This window comes from Mercenaria mercenaria, chromosome 16 (genome assembly GCF_021730395.1).
Source record: "Mercenaria mercenaria strain notata chromosome 16, MADL_Memer_1, whole genome shotgun sequence".
NCBI lineage: Eukaryota > Metazoa > Mollusca > Bivalvia > Venerida > Veneridae > Mercenaria > Mercenaria mercenaria.
This window is the reverse complement of record NC_069376.1, coordinates 31,056,261-31,075,233: the sequence shown is the minus strand read 5'-3', so window position 1 is coordinate 31,075,233 and position 18,973 is coordinate 31,056,261. Positions and strand designations below refer to the sequence as shown.

The window sequence follows — 18,973 nt, the reverse complement described above, 5'->3', positions numbered from 1 at the left end:
AATAGTTCTAAAAGGCAAGCTGTTTGATTGATTTTATAATTATTACTATTTCTTGAATACGGTAACTATGCAAAAAAAAAGATCTGAGTCTCGTTACCACCTAAACAGTTACCATCGAGGCCGGAAATTCCCATCTGCACCTACAACCAGCGAAAGAATCTTATAAGATTGATGGATGGATGGATGAATGAATAAATAGATCAAGGCATAATAGAATAATAGCATTTTGCGAGCCAAACACGTCTTCTTAAATGACTGAAGATTCCTTAAAATGCCAGATTTAAGGGTGACGCCGGGTACGCCCACTCTTGTATTTGTCTTTCATTGTTTGAATTGCTCCAGCGTTGTATGCTTTGGACATTGTACATCTCGTCAACGTGTGTCACGTAACAACGCGCGCTATCCATGGTAAACTCCTGGTAGAATGAACGAATTTCATATGACGAATGGACGTTTGTAAGCCAATCATTCGCTATGGTCGCTGGAATATTTCGCCTATACGTGACACTAGACTAAAACGTCATAAAATGTTAACGTAGCAAAAGCAATATAAACATTACTTAAATTAAAATATACGTGTTTTAGAGTATTAGCGGTTATTAACTTGGGTCCGTAAAACATGTACGAGAACTGTTCCACAGTCAAATGAACAAGTTAAATCTTAAAAGGGCGCGTACATATTCAGAAAATGAGATGACCATAAGACAGAGCTTTCCGTGGTTGTGGCGCCTCTGGCAGTACTTACTATTTCCTTTAGTCAGACCTTTTACCTGACATTGTCCGTAGAAAGCATTTGGACATGGCATTAGAATGCAACCCATTCGTGTTGTTTACAAAAATATAAATGCACTAGGTATGTTATACATACTACGAAATAATTAATATTTGTTGCGGGCTAATAGTTATATTCATGGATCCCACGGTGACGCCAACTGAATTTCTACGAATACGTACGATTTCTATTCCTTCTATGTTCAACATTTGAAAAACACAGATTCATATTCAAAGCAAGAAATTTTGTACCCGCGACATTAAATGATTTCACAGTATAAGAAATTAATCGCTCTAATGAGATATCCTTACTTGGGTTTGAAAAAGAATGTTCGGACACCTTCGTCGAGTTCGTGTGTTTTTAAATGTGTAGATAAGTAGCAGTTAGTTTCTCTTCAAATGATAAAGTAGAAAATTTTCAGCTTATCTCAAAGTTGAACTTTTGCGACATTACCTGTTAGTACAATCAAGTTGTTTTTATCAAATTCAATTTTTTGTTATATATATTTAGTCCAATTTTGAAAACAGCCTTTGTGATTTATCTACTGTAGCATTAAGGGCACTTAAGAAATGATATGGTGATGATAAATTAGCTTAATACAGACCAATGGATTTAACTGAAAGTGTTTTTCCAAATATGTTTGCCTCTTGAAAAGGTAAATGATATTATTTTGACACACATTGATTTTTATAAAATCATGCCAAGTACATGTCAATTTATATTTAATCTAAGGAGACTCGTCCATACAGTTTTGGCGATATTTGTTTTCTTAAAAATCCATTAAAAGGATGTTACGGTAAAAGTGACATGTGGTACATACTTATTAAAGTATGCATTTTAGAAGTTATCCTAATAAATAACTGAAATATAGTGTACAGAAATGGGAGTAAACAGTTACAACGCTTTTGAAATAATGGAAAAACATCTACATTCTTTTTCCCTTTTTACTGATATCTTATACCAATTTCCACTTATTTTATCATTCCTCGGCGTCATGTATACATTTTGTGCCAAACTTGGTGGAAATGAACATGCTAAATATTTTACACCATCTGCGAACGAGTAGCTTTAAAATGCTGGATATGAAAATATATGATTATGATACTCACTTTTAAAACTCACATATAAGTTAAATCTGCAAAGTTCATGTATAAGTAATAAGCAGTTCGAATAATATATAAAATGGGTTATTTTAATCTGAAAATAAAACAAAATGATGAGGAAGTATGATTTTGATATCTCAATCAAAATAATTATTGAAAATAAGAAAATGCTAATAAAATATTGTAAAAAATTAATTACGTGTATACCACAAAATGCAATCTTTATCTCTTAACTAAATCATTCCATTTATTAAGAAATCAAGAACTAAATACGGTCAACAATCACGCTATTGCCTAAAATATTTATATACTAGGTTACTGGACTTATACGCAGATATGTGTTGTTAAGTGTTATCATGATAACGATTATTCCTGGTCTAGATTAAATGTCAAAAAGGATTATTTTTGGTCTAGATTAAATGTCAAAAAGGAAACAAAAACACAATTGATGGAAAAGGGAAAGGCTGAAAAATGTTATAATTTGTGAAGGCTATATTGACAACGGCAGTATTATTTGATAGTATAAAGAAACTAACTTTCCAAGACGTTATGTTTTGGAAACAATATATTGGCGTTTTGGTAATATTAAATATCTTTCAATGTAAGGATGTAATATATTTTTATTTCATAGCCACTTGGCTTTATTATTCATTACACCAACATTTGTCATAAATTGGAATCATTGTTTACCAGTAAGTTCGCGTATAGCCTATCTTGTGACTAAATGTATTCGATTCACAATTACATCCAAGTGCAATATTTAACACAAAGAATATTGAGAATGAATTACGAAAATATTTGTTGTAAAATTGAGAAACAATCTATAAACAAGTTTTATTTTTCCAATCAAGGATATGTATTATCAGACAAGAATTTAAAATAAAGCTCTTTTAAAAGACATAAATAACTTAAAAGTAAAGAATTTGACTTTAAAGTTTACAAAATAATATATAAAGTACTCCTGGTGGCAAGTAATTCTACATTTGCGACTAGTGCAGGCCAAGATGATCATGGCCTGCACTGTTCGCTATTCAGTCAGAAACTTTCAGTGAACACCCTTCAAATGATAAATGGTACTGCCAAAATTAAATGAAATACCAGTCCATTTTAGAAATTTAGCAGGGTAAAGGTTAAACTAAACTTCTGGCATATCAATTGTTCTGTTATGTGTGAATTAATTGTTTTATAGATAAATACATATGATACTATTATTATTAGATAAAATTAGTTGAATAACTTGCGCCGCTTTTTTATTTGTATGTTTTCTTTCTTAACTTGCAGTGTTACATCAGGCAGTAGGATATGACTGCATCAAAAGACCAAAGGTTTGTTATCATATTTGCCAAAATAATAAGAAGTACATTAAATCACTAGAGAATGTATGTGTGGATATTTGTGCGTGTTTGTGTTATTTTCATTGCATATATCCAATTACACATTTTTTAAATCGAAAGAAAATACAACGGAATGAGTATGTGTGTGGCATTTTACTTGTGTGTTCGTAAACAGAACGTATATAAAATAAGTTATTTAACGTATACTTGCTTGAATATTTACTTGAAGTTAACAGGAAATGCCATTGAGAAAATATAAACAAATTTGTTATTGCATAAATTGAGGCCGCACAATTTACCTTTGATTTTTTACCTAACAGAAGTTCTTTCTTTTATTATAATCAAGGTACGGTATCCATTTTGTCAAGATAAGAATGAAGCCCGGAGAGGACACACAATGTGTCTCGGCGGTATACATCAGCATCTGATGAATGATACAGGTGAATAATTTACTTCCATTCAAACATGTTATTGCAAAGGTGGCCGACCCACGTGACTTTTGGATACCGTAAACACACGGAGAAAACGCCTCGATTCAAGAAACATTTCGCCTGTATTTTCCTTATTACCTGACAGACTTTCAATAAAGTATGTGGAAGACAGCAAAGTGAGTGCTTTCCTCCGCAAAATTCGTCTGCCGTCAGTTTTCAGTATTTCCCCAAACGGTCGCCCAATTGCTCTTCTTGAATTAATTGTCCAGGTAGAGTAAACACTTTTGCAATTGGGCAATGTGTCTGAGAAAAATATTAAGCACTCATTCTGCTGTCTTCGATGCTTTTCATCTCATGAAAATCCGTAAAGTAATAAGGAAAGTATAGGCAAAATTCCACCTGAATCGGGACATATTCTGTATTTGTACGGTATCTAAACGTCATTTGGATTTTGCATCCTGTTACTGTTTGTGTAGTGATTAAGAACAAGAACAGTATAAAAATGATACATTAAAACAAGATTTAGCAGACCAAAAGGTTCCGTCTATGCAATAGTTTGTCTTTAACGAAAATCTGATTTAACATCATATTGCCGATGTTTATTATGACTGTGATGAAAGTGTGTTAGTTTACTTTATGTTCAATATCAAAATCTTCGAAATTCTGTGCAAAAGTACCTTTCCCTCGTATATTTTCGTCACGTGATTAACACAAGTGAGCACCTGCATACTATATACACACACAAATATTTCACATATTATTTATTTACGGAACGCAAGAAACTGATCTAGATATGTTAGAAAATGAATAGAATAATTTAACAACCTGATCTACAGCATTTGCTAATTTTACATATATACCTGAAGCTATGAAACACCACATTTCGCAACATGATTATTTGGCAGGAGTCTATTTTTACACTTATTTCAAAACATGATTATTGGCATGAACCTGTTTTTCGATCATGCATTTTCATAATAATAATCTTTATTCTATAGTATCAAATATTCATTGCACAGGTTAGTACTCTGTACGAATTGTTTTTCCTGCTGTTAATAACTTGTATTTCACGTTAAAATAAATTTACGTAAAGACATACGAAAACACTTTAGCATAGAGGTTATTTGTAATGAATATGCATGAGTCCAAAATGGCGCCGCCCAACTGGAATTCGGATGCCTTTGACATTACCTTTGTATACATCACCTATTCATTCAAGTGTCGAATTTTGACCATACGTGTTTCTTCTCAGACGCATACTAGTTTTCAGTTTCAGTTTACGTTTATAAGTAAATTAGATGGGATGATTATTTCCTTCATGATATATGGTTTACTTTAATGTAAGCATACTGTAATGTGCGTGTTGTGTTTAAGAACATGTGGTCGGGTAATGTAAAGCTTGTATGATTTTGTTCTGTTTCGTATATCATTTATCTCAAAAAATGGAACATTTTACCCTTTTGTACTGTGTGAGCAGGAAAGGCTAGATCTGTAAAATATTTGTCTTTCTTATATAGGACCGGAGTTTTCAATTTCTTTTTTTACATAACAAAAAGCAAGTATTATCAGTTGTCTCTACATGTTCTACACAATTTTCAGTTTCTCTAATAAACTCTGAGATATTTAAGGAATAATGTTTGGGAAAAAGATGTTCTTCATGATAATTTTTACTCTTTTGGAAGCACATTTTTATACAAGCATAGAAATTGAAAAAGGTTTTGCTTACATTACAATTTTGAGATACCTTGATACTTTGTCGTTGCATCACAGTTTGTGAAAGTAGGCGTGATAATATCGAAAATTGTTTGTTTTTGATTTAGTTCGATCTGCGATCACGAAAATGCACGAGGAAATCAGAACGGCAGTGAATCCACCAGCGGCAAATATGATAAAAATGGTACGTTTTTAATTGGAAATAAAAATTGTAGAAATAAGCATCTAGAATTAATTTCAGAAATTCAAGTTTCAGTTGTACCATTAGTAAGTATACGGCGTAAGAAAAAAATAATAACATATTTTAGCAATAAAAGTTTAAATGATAATCATGAAAACTAAGTATATTATACTTTCAATTTAATCAGAAGACTTAATCTCCCCATACTTTGGTTCAATATTGTTATATTTTTTGGTCCTTTGGGACCATGGAGTCCAATCAACATATGTGTAATAAAGGTCCGATTAAGCCGTTGGTAGGGGGCGATGTTCCATGTTTCATTACGTCTCATGAACAGACTCATTCAAACAGATCTGCTATTATTCTTCTTGTTTGCATTCTTTGCTTCCAAAGGATTTTTTACAGATTTTATTTACAAACATGAGAGACAAGAACACGTGGAATAACCTTATTTGGTGTTCATAGACCTTATCCTGACTTTTTATCCTAATAACTTGTTTTGAATATCTGCTTTAACTATTATAGCGTTTTTGCTCATATCAGCTTTTCCTGAGTGGAGGTCTTCGTCATCTTAGAAATTATAACGAACGTTACCGCTAACTTAAAAGATACACTACAGGATACCATTCATTGTCTAGCCAGAATATTACTCTTTAGGTTGTCGACCCCTAAAGAAAATCGGTATGCTCCACTGGATTGCGTTTTTTCCGTTAGCTATTTCGATAGTTTCCGATTGTAAAGACAAAGTTTTGCTGTATGCCGTAGAATGCTGGAATAAACTTAAGATTACGAAATCACACGGAAAGTATTGATTGTAGTTTTTGTATTAATTCATTTCTCCTGAAATTAAATTTGCTTTAAAAAAACCTTTTCCTTTAATGCTTACTAGGAACACAACAAACTTCTGCAAAACGAAGCACAGATCTGGGCGGAGCGCTGTAAAATGACTCACGATCGGGAGGATCTACGATTCCTTGCAGGTACAGTGTCATTCTTATCATTTAAAGATGGTTATTTTATTGTTATGATGGTTCGGTTGACACCGTTTTTTTTAGTAGTGTTTTATAGTTTCGTTTCACAGATTGTAAAACTATGATTTCAGACAGGTTCAATGTTGGTCAAAATATTGCTGTAACTGGACCAGTGTTGAACTGGACGGAAGTCTTCGAACGGTGGGAAAGTGAGAAAACAATGTTCACATATAACGGTTCCAACAGCGTATCAACTGTGGGGAACTATACCCAGGTATCATTTCGCGGCCACCTGCTTTAATTAGCCAGTTAGTTAACTTAATTAATAGAAATTTGTATTTATTTAATTTTAAATCGTCTTAACCAACACCTGCCTTTAGCAGCTTGATTGTGTCACGATCATGGGTCGCTGTCCAAAATAGGTTTGGCAGTTCTTGGTCTAGATGAAGGTGACGTTTTATTTGTCTTACTGTATATCAATGGTGCAATAACACATTTTACATAATAATATTCTGTAACGATTCCTTTTATCTCAAACTTCTAATTGCAATCAGACTTAACCACATGTTTAAACAAATTGTTTCATCGTAGCTGCACAAGTGCTAAAGCTTCTCTTGAATCTTCACTTAATAATTAAAAATCAGTGAAAAAAATAGACTGGAGAATGTCAAAAAGCATACTACGTTAAATATTTTTTGCCCGTATTATCAAGGGGCTACTGCCTTTGGCAATAACACCAATAATCCAAAGAACTTGCAACAACTGTAGAAAAATTGTACTATTAAATGAGTTTCATTATTTTTTCGAGTGTGACATGTTTACAAATGAATGGGAAAAGTAACCACTTGTCAACCCATACTTCCTCCAAAATTCGAACTGTCCTAACCGGAACAATTTATAAACTCTGAAAAGAAGTTTGTTGAAGTTGTATTGTCGCAGTTAAAGCAGCATGCCTCCAGATTTGGTTGAAAAATAATCTTTCTTTTAAATTAAATTTTGGTCACATTATGAACATTACGAGGAGTGATCGATATGAATTGCTTATTGTCCTCTAGCTCGATATCCACGTGGGGCACGATAAAAACCAATACCTACCTGTAACGGTGTATAAATGTACATGTTAGACTAAGTGTAAGACATAAAATTTGCCATTTGAATACACGCAATCATTGACCACTGTAGTAAAAATGGTTGGTAGAAGCGTCGACAAGAAAGATGAAATACGGGCTTACATCAAAGCTCGCTCAAAACTTGGTTGTTCTTTGAAGCAGCTGATGACTGAACTTTCTACTGCTTATGGACCTTCTTGTGTGTCTTATGACACAGTTCGGCGGTGGAAAAAGAAATTTGAGTCTGGTGTAGAGTCCATCAAAAATGCACCGAAATCAGGTAGGCCAAAATCTGCATCTCGTAAAGAAATCGTTTCCAAAATAAAGGAAATCATTGAAGGAGATGCCAGATTTACAGTTCGTGATATTGCACGAAAGGTAGGCATATCACTATCAACGGTTCACCTTATTTTGAAGAAGCATTTGAAAGTCAGAAAGATTTCTGCTAGATTGGTGCCACATCTGTTGACTGATGAGCAAAAGAGGCAACGGGTTAAAGTGGCCAAAAAAGCTGCTTCAAATGTTTCCAAAATATGACAAAAAGCAGTTTGCCAATGTCGTCACAGGTGATGAAACCTGGGTCCATTATTTTGAGCCCGTCAGAAAGGTTAGCAATAAGATCTGGGCCAATAAACACAGCAAACGCCCAATAATTGCCAAACGTTGTTTGAGTGCAAAGAAGGTTTTGTATGCAATCTTCTTCTCTGGTGAAGGAGTCGCAATAAAAGTGCCGGTGAAAAAGGGCAAAAGCATCACCGGAAAGTACTAGAAAGACGTAGTACTGAAGAAACTGAAAAAGTATTATCAGAAACGACGCCCTGCCACTGGTTTTAAACATGTCCGTCTTTTACATGACAATGCCCCCGCTCATACCTCCGCAATAGTTACGGCGTTTCTGAAGAAAGAAAAAAACTATTTTGTCTCACCCCCCGTATTCCCCAGACCGTGCCCCATGTGATTTCTTTTTGTTTCCGAAATTGAAATCATTCCTTGCTGGGCGGAAATACCAGTCCCGACAGGCACTTGGATCTGCCATTCATCAGTACCTTATTACTGTGCCCAAATCAGCGTACCGTGACGCCTTCAAAAAGTGGATACATCGGCTGAAACTTTGCATTTCTAGCCACGGGGAGTACTTCGAGGGCATGAGATGAGCCCTTTTGGGCTAACTTGAAACTTGAAGTCTCCAGATAGAAATAAGCAATTCATTTTGAACATCCCTCGCTCGTAGAATATGAATTTTTGTTTCTAGAATATTTATAAATTAAAAAAAAAATGATGACCGCGTCGGGAATCGGACCCCGGACAGCCGCGGTAATAAAGTCATTTTCCCAATAGCGCTATAGCTGAAGTAGTGAATAATGACTTCAATATATATATATATTTATTATCGAGACATTTTACCTGGAGTAAAACTGTGACAAACGCTTTTCTATTTTCATCGTAAAAAGTAGCAAAAACAGCAAATTCTCATGCGTTTCCGTAACATAAAGTTAGTCAGTTATCAAGTTTTAAAGCCTTCTTAAGAAATATAGCATTTATTTCAAGATATCTAAAAATATTTTTTTCTTGTCGAACGATCTGGAGGCATGCCGCTTTAAGATAAATGATATTGTAAGTATTTTTCTACATTTTTGTGACTTGAAATGCCCAAATATGGGCATCATTTATGTATAATATGGCATATGGTATTTGAAAGGTATTTGTGTTATAAATATTTTCTGATTTTGTTAGAATCAAATTATTTATATAATGTTCTTGTAAGCCTCAAAAAATATGATGATAAATAATAACTTACAGTTAAAGTTCTTGTTACGTCATACATTAAGACTTGGCTACTGATATGACAGTCGTCGAGTTACGCATTCTCCACATGCGGTATCTAAACCTTCCGGGTTTTACTGAAAGTCATTTGTGGGTCGAGAAATATTTACGTCAGAAGAATAATAAATTGACTAAAAAAAGTGTAATTACTAGCATTTCATAAAGATCCATTTCCTTATTAACCTTTATCTTGCTAAATGTCAACAATTGACAAGTCTATCATTCAATTTGGGAAGTCCCATTTACTATCTGAAGGGGTTTGTACTAAATATTTACTGACTGAATAGTGAACAGTGCAGACCATGGTGAGACTTTACGGATGTGCAGGCTGATTTTGGTCTGCACTTATCGCAGAGGCTGAATCACCTGCCTACAGAGAGCTAAATGTAAAGTCACAAGTACTTATTCAATGACTGTTATACCGGTATTTTTTTCTACTATTATATCTACACACACATCTTACGTTTGTAGAATAACAGCAACATTATATATTATTGTAGATGATTTGGGCAGAAACATTCTTATTCGGATGTGGTGTCAGCAAATGTGGAACAAATTACTTTTATGTGTGTAACTATGCTCCTGGGTGAGTTTATATCAATTAAAAGTTAGTTTGGCAATATGATGGTACATTTAAGTAATATTACTATAAAAATAAAATCTATAATAACAGTTAAGTTGTCGAGTGATCAGATTCTCATAAGGGTATATTTACTGAAGGTAAAAGTGGTAATAAAAAATCTTTTAAAAATGTACTTACTGCTTTCACAACCTTTGCACAATTAAGGATTAGGAGCCGATGTACAATTGATACAGTCTGACTAAAGTCCATCTCCTATAACGCTACGCAAAGGATCTGAAAAGGAGCTATTGATAGCCTCGTTCTGACGACCCTTTCGCTAGCCAATCAGAGCTTAACTTACAACTTTTTGCAAATCTATATTAACAATTCGTATGTCGTTATGTGTCAGATAGCTGGTTAGCTCAGTAGTTAGACCACTTGCTATGTAAACGAAGGTACCGGGTTCGATTCCTGGATTGACGGCACAAATTTCTTACTCTTTTACATTCGAACAAGTCGTCTGATTGGTTAAAAAATAGATTTGAGAAAATAAAAATAACAATATTGGAAATCCGAAATATACAGAAGACAAATGTGAATGGGTCGTTCTGAGATCTTCGTTTAGAAGATCGAATACTTTAGTCAGATTGCAATTGATGCACCTAATTTAAATGAGCCTTTAATACATTAGCCAATCAAGACTCGTTGTTGGATTTGTTTATGTAACAACGGCATTTCATAGGCATAGGAACAAGAGATCAATATAATTGCACCTTTACTAATCCTACCAGGTGTTCTGTATTACAAAAGTGCTTCTATTATGACATTTTGATACAAGCAAAACTGTATTATCTGCACTATAAAATACTTACTGGTATTTCATTTTATTATCGGCTTGTTAAAAGTTAATTTTTACCATAAGTAAGTTGACAAAATCATAGGAACCAGTGATTCAGGGGTAAATCAAACAATATTAATAAATCCTAAGCGATTTTGTTGTGCAAAAATGTATAATATTGTGTCTTAAACCGTTTTCGTTTTCTACTCTATTGTGTAATTGCAAGGGAAGTAAACTAATAGATATCTCTGCTTTAAAGTACTAGCCCAAGGCAAGAGTTGACATTCTTTGCGGATCACAACTTTGAATTAAATATTAAAATTTCTGTTATTGATATTAGCAAAACTATCATACATTGCACATTTGTGAAATCATTTTTGTTAATTTCAAGGACTTGGAAATCAATTTCTAGACTTTATTTAATGTATTTCTATCAATGAAAATGTTAGGGTCTATCTCTACATTTCAAGTGACATAATTCATATGTTACCATTAATTTAATTCATTCTCTGTTTAATCGATTCTCTGTGTCAGTATGAACGTGACTGAGCTATCTACTCCCTATATATCATCCGGAAGCTGGTGCGATTCTTGTAAGACTCACTGTGATAATGTGACTTCTAAACAATGTGGTAAGCTAAAATTTATTTTTTAAGGAATGTCTGTATTTTATACCACTATCATACATCTGTAGATTGTTGTACACAATTTAAATATTAAATTGAAACTTGGTATCTCAAATTCAATGGTATCAAGCGAGGTAACCGAAAGTCGACTGAAAAGGACATTTTGTGCACGCATTTTTCAGGTTGGGACATGAAAATATCTTTGAGATAGCCGGAATTTGAGATAAGCGAGTACGAAATATCAAGTTTCAATTGTACATGGAAAAAGCTATGTTTTATGACATAATGAATTATTCGTACGTATGTTACTATAAACAGAAACAAAGAGAGCCGTTTGTCTTGAATTTTATGTCTCGCCCGCCTGTAAATCGCATTTGGCTTTTTAGCAAAACCGTTGAAAAAGGAAAAAAGTAATTTTCTGGCTTTGGGCTTTCCCTAAAAGGTAAATCGCACCTTACAAAGGCACATTTTTTTGAAAACCGGTATAAATAGTCTTTGCGATGTTATTATTTTCTTAGGACATAAAAAAAAAAAGTTCCAACTATTATGTCTACGGTCCGCAAACTTTTTCCCTTTCCATGCGAATAAATTAAAGGGCAAAAAGTTGTTTTTAAATTTGTTACTTTTCCACTAAGAAATGTTTTTTCCCTTTTCACATTTTCCCTGTTATCTAAAAAAAAGAGAAAACAAATTATGAAACTAGGGAATTATTTTTTTCTCTTCGTTTAATTTTTAATCAGTGGTGGACGCATAATTAAAAAAAAGACCTCAAAAATAATTTTTATTAAAAGGGTTTGGGACATAATTTTTAAGGTTTTTGAAACTTTTTTTAAAATTTTAACCGAAAAAATTAAGGGTAATGATTTGCTGTCTTGGGATAGGGTTTCCCTAATTTCCATTTAGCGTTAATCCAGGGAAAAAATTTAAGGTTTTCCTTCTTTTTTTTTAAAAGGGAATTGTAAGCACAGCTGAATCAAAAAATCCTCACATAATTTTAATTTGAAACAAATGAACATATTAAAATTGTATTTTAAAGTTTAACTTTTTTAAATTTTTATAAAAATCAGGGGTGTCGAAAATTTGCAGATGCTATGGAAAACGTTTTTAAATTGGGGGCCCAATTTAAAATTCTAACGACATTTTTACATGTGAGTGCATCAAAGAAGTGAGAACATACGATCCCAGTACTGGGGAACGAAAAGTTTTTTGGGTTTCATTGACACTACTTTTTGGATATAAAAATTTTTGGATTTTTTATTTTAAAAAAAATCAATCTTTTGTTTTTCAAAGACTTTAAAAGATTTTGTCGAAAAAATGGTTCAGTCGTTAGCTAGAACAAAATTTTTTGCCCGTGGGAAACATATACAAAAACCCCCTTGTAGTTTTAAATGATTGGTTTAAAACCCCTTTAAATTAGTAAAAAACTTGACCGGGTTCCGAAAAATCAAGGGAAAATAGTTTTGACTATTCCCGGGTAATTTAAAAGAAATCCAAAAAGTTTTTAATTACATAAAAGACGAAAAAAATCATTTATCTAAGTGCAGTGTGCATTCGGTTTTAAGTTTAGTTTAAAAAAAAAATTTTGGAAAAAAACAACTGTGTCAAATTAAAATTAATTTGCTTTATTTTTATATTTCCCTTGGGTTTTTATTTTTTTTTGACATAAAATTGACTTCGGGAAGGGGTTTAACCCCTTTCGGCAGACATCCAAATGAAAAACTAAACGTGTGGAAAACAACTCCCTCACAAATTTTCATTGCCCTTGGATTTTGTAAATTTGTCCATGTACGTAACCCCAAATGAAAAATTTCCCAATTAGAAAGTAAGTTTAATTTTTAAATTTCCCAAAACCCAAATGATCATATTTAAAATTTCAAAACATTTGAATTTTTATATGTAAATTACAACCAAAAAAAAAAAAAAAATAAAAACGAAAATTTAAAGCAAAAATGCTTTTAAACATCCAAATTTAAATTACTGATACTTTCATTTTTAATTTTTGGAAATATGTTAAAGGATTTTGGTTAAAATAATCCTCCTCGCCCCACCTGCAAATTGTTTTAAAATCCCTGTTTAAAAAAAAACAGAAGTGGTTTTTTGTTCCCAGGGGAACGCGGCTTCCCAGAAATGCACAACTTCGACAGCGTCAACCCCAACGACTCCCCAAAAACGACTTCCAAAAAGTCGCGGGATTTTTATTTTCACCAACGTTTTGGGGTGACATAAAAAAAGGTTACTTTGGGCAGGCACCAGACCGCAAGAACTATATTTTTTAAAATGCCTAACCCACGTGTTTTCTTACGTCGGGGGTTTTATTTTTTTTTCCTTTGTTGTTTTTAAACAGCTTTCGTGTCGCTGCTTGATGTTTAAAACGTTACATTTGAAAAATTTAAAAATTTATTTTAAAGCCTGAAGGTTTTTTATTACGGGTTTTCCCTTTCAAAAGATATCGGCAAAAATTGAATTATTTAATGAAAAGAAAAATTTAAGATGTTTCGCATGAAAAGCTTGCATTTTATAAACAATTTTTGCCCCTTCCTCATTAATTTATATAACCTAAACCGTTTTTTAAATTTGTCTAACCCCGTTAAATAACTTCAACATAAAAAAATTTTCATATATAAGAAAATCTACTTATTATTATACTTTCAACATGTAGACTTTGAAAAAATTTGCCCAAATACACACTAACAGTTTAAAGGATAATTGTAACTTTTCATGGGGTCAGAAAGTTTCAACAAAAATTTAAAAAAAAAAAAAGTTTAAATTGTATTTTTAAGGTCGTTTGGTTTATATCTTTTAACTCCTCAGAACTGAATTGTACTTTTTCATTCTGGGGACTTACCCACGTAGGGGGAATGTTTTTCCTATTTCTTAAATTTGGGGTTTCCCATTTTATACCTTTAACCAATTAAAGTCCACATTTCCTTTCCCCCTTAATGACCATTTGTTCGTGCCTTGCGTTTTAATTTTTTTTGTTTTGTGATGATCTTTTTCAAACAACTTTTTAATGATTTTTGATGAAATAGGGAAAGCGGGGGGGGATTGCTTAATTTGAATTTCTTGATCCCAAATTAAACCCCTTTAATCTAACTTTTTTTTTTTTACTTCTAAAATTGGAAAATTTTTTTTAAAAGGGAAATTCAGAAAATTATTTCATGAATGAATTTGGAGTCTGGGGTAGCAAAAAATTAACGTTTTTTACCATAGAGCGATTAACCATTCACATTATTTCAGGGATAAAACAGTCGTCGAAATTTTTAAAAAAAATTAATTACCGTAACGTTTTTTTTTTTTAAAATTAAATATGGAAAAAAAAAAAAAAAAAAAAAAAAAAAAAGGCCGTCATTAGTGTACGGTTTCGAGAACAAACCCAGAAAAGTCGGGAAGGTACTTATTAAAAACGGGTGGGTTTCGATGTAGATCCATACACTTTGACCTTTAAAAAAAATTTCATTTTAATTTACGTTGGGTCATTTTTCATTTATTTTTAGTGTTTAAATTAAAAGTAAGTCTCAAAATTATTTTTTCGGCAAATAGAAATTTACATTTGCCGGTAGGGAAAATTTTTCCCCTAATCAAAAATATTAAATTAACCCTACCCGTATTCGTCCCTCTGCGGTAATTGGGAAAAGATACCAAATTTTAACAAATCCCAAACAGTTGAAAATCTGTCCTTCCGGCACGTGCAAAAAGCGGTCAAGAAATTTGTCAAACCCACAGAGTTTCCCACATTGTAAACAAAGTTATGCCCGGGTGGGTTGCTTTTTAAAAAGAAATTTAAAACCCAGAAAAAATTCTGGGTTTTAGATCTTTTTTTGTTTTGTTTTTTCCCGGGAAGTTTAACGAATCATCTAACAAAAGAAAAAAGGGGAATTTTGTAAGCATGGCCTTTTTTTTTGCCCTATTTTTATAGACTAAAAATTTTAAAAAAAGGGGGTTTTTCAAAGATGTGGACTGATTATGCCCGGCAAAATTATAAACACATTCCCCTTTGGGCGAAGTACGGGAATAAAAAAAAAAGGGGAATGTAACCTCTTGAATTTCCTAAACGCCTTTGCGAAAAAAAAAATTAAAATATTTAAAAGAAAAACAAAGGTGTTTTTCCCCCCCAATCCGCGTTTGAAAATTGAAAAAACGCCCCTTGGGTTGCAATTTTTACTAAAGTTTTTTCAGAAAATAAGTCACGAGATCTGGGGTTTGTTCAGCTCCAGTGGATTTTTTTGAAGGGCACATAACGGGGGGGGGGATCCTTTCGTACGAGGAAAGGGGGGGGAAAAAGTGCTTTTTCGTAAAAAAAAATTTCTTTCAAAACTTTTTTACACTTTTCCCTTTAAAAGAAAACAAAAAAAAAAAACACAAAACTCTTAAAACTTTTTTCGTTTATACGGGAAAAGATTTTTAAAGCATTTTAATACCCCGATTTAGGCAGCCCCCGTTAAACTTATTTGGGTTAAAGGCCGCCTTTAAAAAGAAAGGTAATTAAAAATTGTAAAAAAACAGTGCGTTCTCGCTTTCCCTTCACTACAACTAAATTTTGATTAATATTTTCAAATTAGTGTCGGCCTTATGCCCTTACGTCTAAATACGTTTCCTTCCAATGTTGAATTTTTTTTTCGTAAATAGCTGAAATGGGGTTTCCTTAAGACCCAAACCTTCACTCATCTGCCCCCCCTCCACCAATAGCTATCACTGCGTAAGGTAAAATAGCATATTCCAAAGAGACAAAAAACCCATAAAATTGAAATGAAACCCTTTTAAAAATGTTTTGTTTTTTAATTTAAAGGGTCCCCTCCCAAAACCCCTGGGCCCCATTTTTTTCAGCCAAAAAATTTTATTGTTTAAGGGGCTTTATTATTCTCTTTTTGGGATAGTGGGGTTGTATCCGGGGTCTATTTAATAAGGGGTTTTTGTTTTGACTATTGCGGCAACTATTTCAAGTTTTTCATTTTATTTTTTTAGGAAAAAAAAACCGGTTTTTTTTACAAGCTTTATTCAGGCCCGTCAAACATGCCCTTGAACTATAGATGGGCAAAAAGCATAAACTAAACTTTATGTAGATGTCATGTTAAATGGGTCGGTTTATCTAGTGGTAACCCTTGACTGAAACCAAAAGCGGGACTCGAAAAACCCCGGCCAGGCACTGGAAATTTCTGAGATTGGTCTTGAGTTTCTCCCACTTAACTAATAGGCCTGTAAATGGTTCCCTTTCCCCGAAAAAGAATGCTTCCCCGTTTTACCCCTGTATACAAACCGGGCCATGTTAAAAAAAACCCGGCGTTATTGCAAATTTGCTAGGCTAAGTTAGCCAGCCCGCCTGTATCTAAAAAGGATTTTTTTCTCTCGGGTTTTTGGGGATTTAATTTTCAATCTGTCCCTTGGTCAGTCGCTCCCTTTTTCGGTTTTCTATTTGAGGATTTAAAATTTTGCGCCCCTTGTGACTGCGTTTTTTATATGTTTAAAAGGCCCCTTTTTTTATTATCATTAAAAGGGGGGCTAAATAAATCTAGTTTAATAATAATAATAATAATAAAAAGTTATAAGAGTAAAAACATATTGTTTTGGGGGGCTAAATGCAAAAGAAAAGTGATAAAGAAGAAATTTCGGTTGGAAAAATAAATTTTAATACTAAGACAAATTTTACTCCAATCCCGGAAACAACAATGGAAATAAGGATTTTGTTTCTGGGGACAAGAACGGATACCATTCCCCCAAAACCCTAAATTGGATTTTAGGGCGATTTTTTCCCAAATAGGGTCCCTTTGTTTAAAATCTAAGAGGGGGGTTCTGGCACTCTGCTTTTTTTTTTAAGAAAAAAATAAAGTTTTTTATCCTTTTGGGGAAAACTTTTTTTTCCCCCCCCAGTTTTGACAAGAAAATATTTTGTGTTTACAAAACATATTAAAGGGTAATCTATAGGTTTACATTTAGGACAAACCCGACTGAAGTACTCTCCTATTAACCCCTAAAGCATAGAAACTGAGAAAGAAAACCCATTCAAAGCCCGTTCGATGACCCCTTTTGTACCAAACAGGGGCCTTTTCTTACAAAAAATTTTTTGCAAATCCCTTTCCTTTTTAAACCTTGACTTTTGATATTTACAATTCTTTAAAGTCGTAATGTATCAGAAAAGCCGGGGTAGGTCCCCTCGGTAGGCCACTTGCTTTTTTTAAGCGAGGGGGCCCGGGGGTTTGAGGCCCCAGAATTTACTGCCAAAAAATTTTTTCTTTTCTTTTTTTGACCTTCGAACAAAATCGTCTGATTGGAATTTTTAAAAAAAAAAAAGCAATACTGGAAAAACCAAAAAATTTTCAAAAAGACGAAAGTGAATGGGGCGTTCTCCCGAACTTCGTTTAGGGAAAATCAATTAATTTTAGGGGCCCGATTTTCATTTAGGATCCCCAAGATGAGATAAAAACAGCCCTTTTTTCTTACCCCAAAAACAAATAAAAACCCGCATTTAAAAAAAACATTTTCGCTTTTTTAATTAAAAGTTTTTTTTTTCTTCGTTTTTTGTTTGAATACCCAAATTTTTGATAAATAGCAAAATGCAAATAATTGGGTTTTAAAAATATTGTTGAAAAGAAAAAATTTAAAAAATAACATTACATGAAATAATTTTTGCTAAATTTTAAATTTACTTTTCGTTTTGGAAAAAAAACCCGGTAACTACATTATTCTTATATTAAAAAATGTATGGAAAAATTTTGGAAATAGGGTACATATTTAAAAAAATTTCATTTAAAGACACTCCACAGAATAACCCGCCCAAAACCTTTTTGGGTTTTTCCATGGGTGGAAAATTATACATTAAATTTTCTTGAAAAGCATGAGAAAAAAAAAGGTGTTTAAATAACAAAGTGCAGGGAAAAATTTTAAACCGGGCCCTTTACAGTTTGTTTTAAAACCTAAATATTCTCCTTTAATAAAAAGTCGTTAAAACACAGTATTTGGTTTTAAAAACCCGAGTTGAGGCCACACTATTCCTACAAGGGGATTATTTTTTTTATCCTTGTTTTAAATTATACTGAAAAAAGGGGATTGGCTTAAATTTGTCAGCAAAAGAAGTTGCAAAATCTTTTTAATTCAGAAAAATGTCCTCTTGTCCCCTTTAACGAGGCACCCCAAACAGACACTAAAAAGGGAAAAAGGGCGGAAAAAAAAAAGATGGCCCCCCTAATCGGGGTTAAAAGTCCTTTTTTTTGTCTCGAAAATCTTTTTTCCCTTTTTTTTTGGGAAAAACTATTTTAAAATAAATCACAAAACAGAAACAAATTTTTTACAAGAAAATACTTTTCATAATTAAAAAAATATAGAAATTTTTTTCATGGCCTTAGAACAAATACCAAACCCCTGAAAACAGGGCCTTTATAAAAAACATACAAAAAGGCTTAAATTTTTTTAAAAAGGGCCTGTTTTTTGAAAAAAATTTTTAAAGGGCCAACCCTTAAAGAAACCAAAAAACCCAAAAAAACCTGGAAAAAAAGTGCGCAAAACCCTTTTGAAGGC

The 18,973-nt window shown here is 32.9% G+C and overlaps 1 protein-coding gene across 1 annotated transcript; it reads left to right on the top strand.

The window, feature by feature from the left end:
• Nucleotides 1-3,161: 3,161 nt before the first annotated feature.
• LOC123540013 (cysteine-rich secretory protein 2-like) lies at nucleotides 3,162-11,493 on the top strand. Its single transcript, XM_053525845.1, has 7 exons — nucleotides 3,162-3,200; nucleotides 3,556-3,649; nucleotides 5,461-5,537; nucleotides 6,424-6,514; nucleotides 6,637-6,779; nucleotides 9,939-10,024; nucleotides 11,373-11,493. Exons 2-7 carry the CDS (start codon nucleotides 3,607-3,609, stop codon nucleotides 11,491-11,493), a joined length of 561 nt encoding a protein of 186 aa, XP_053381820.1. The 5' UTR covers nucleotides 3,162-3,200; nucleotides 3,556-3,606.
• The last annotated feature ends 7,480 nt before the right edge of the window (nucleotides 11,494-18,973 follow it).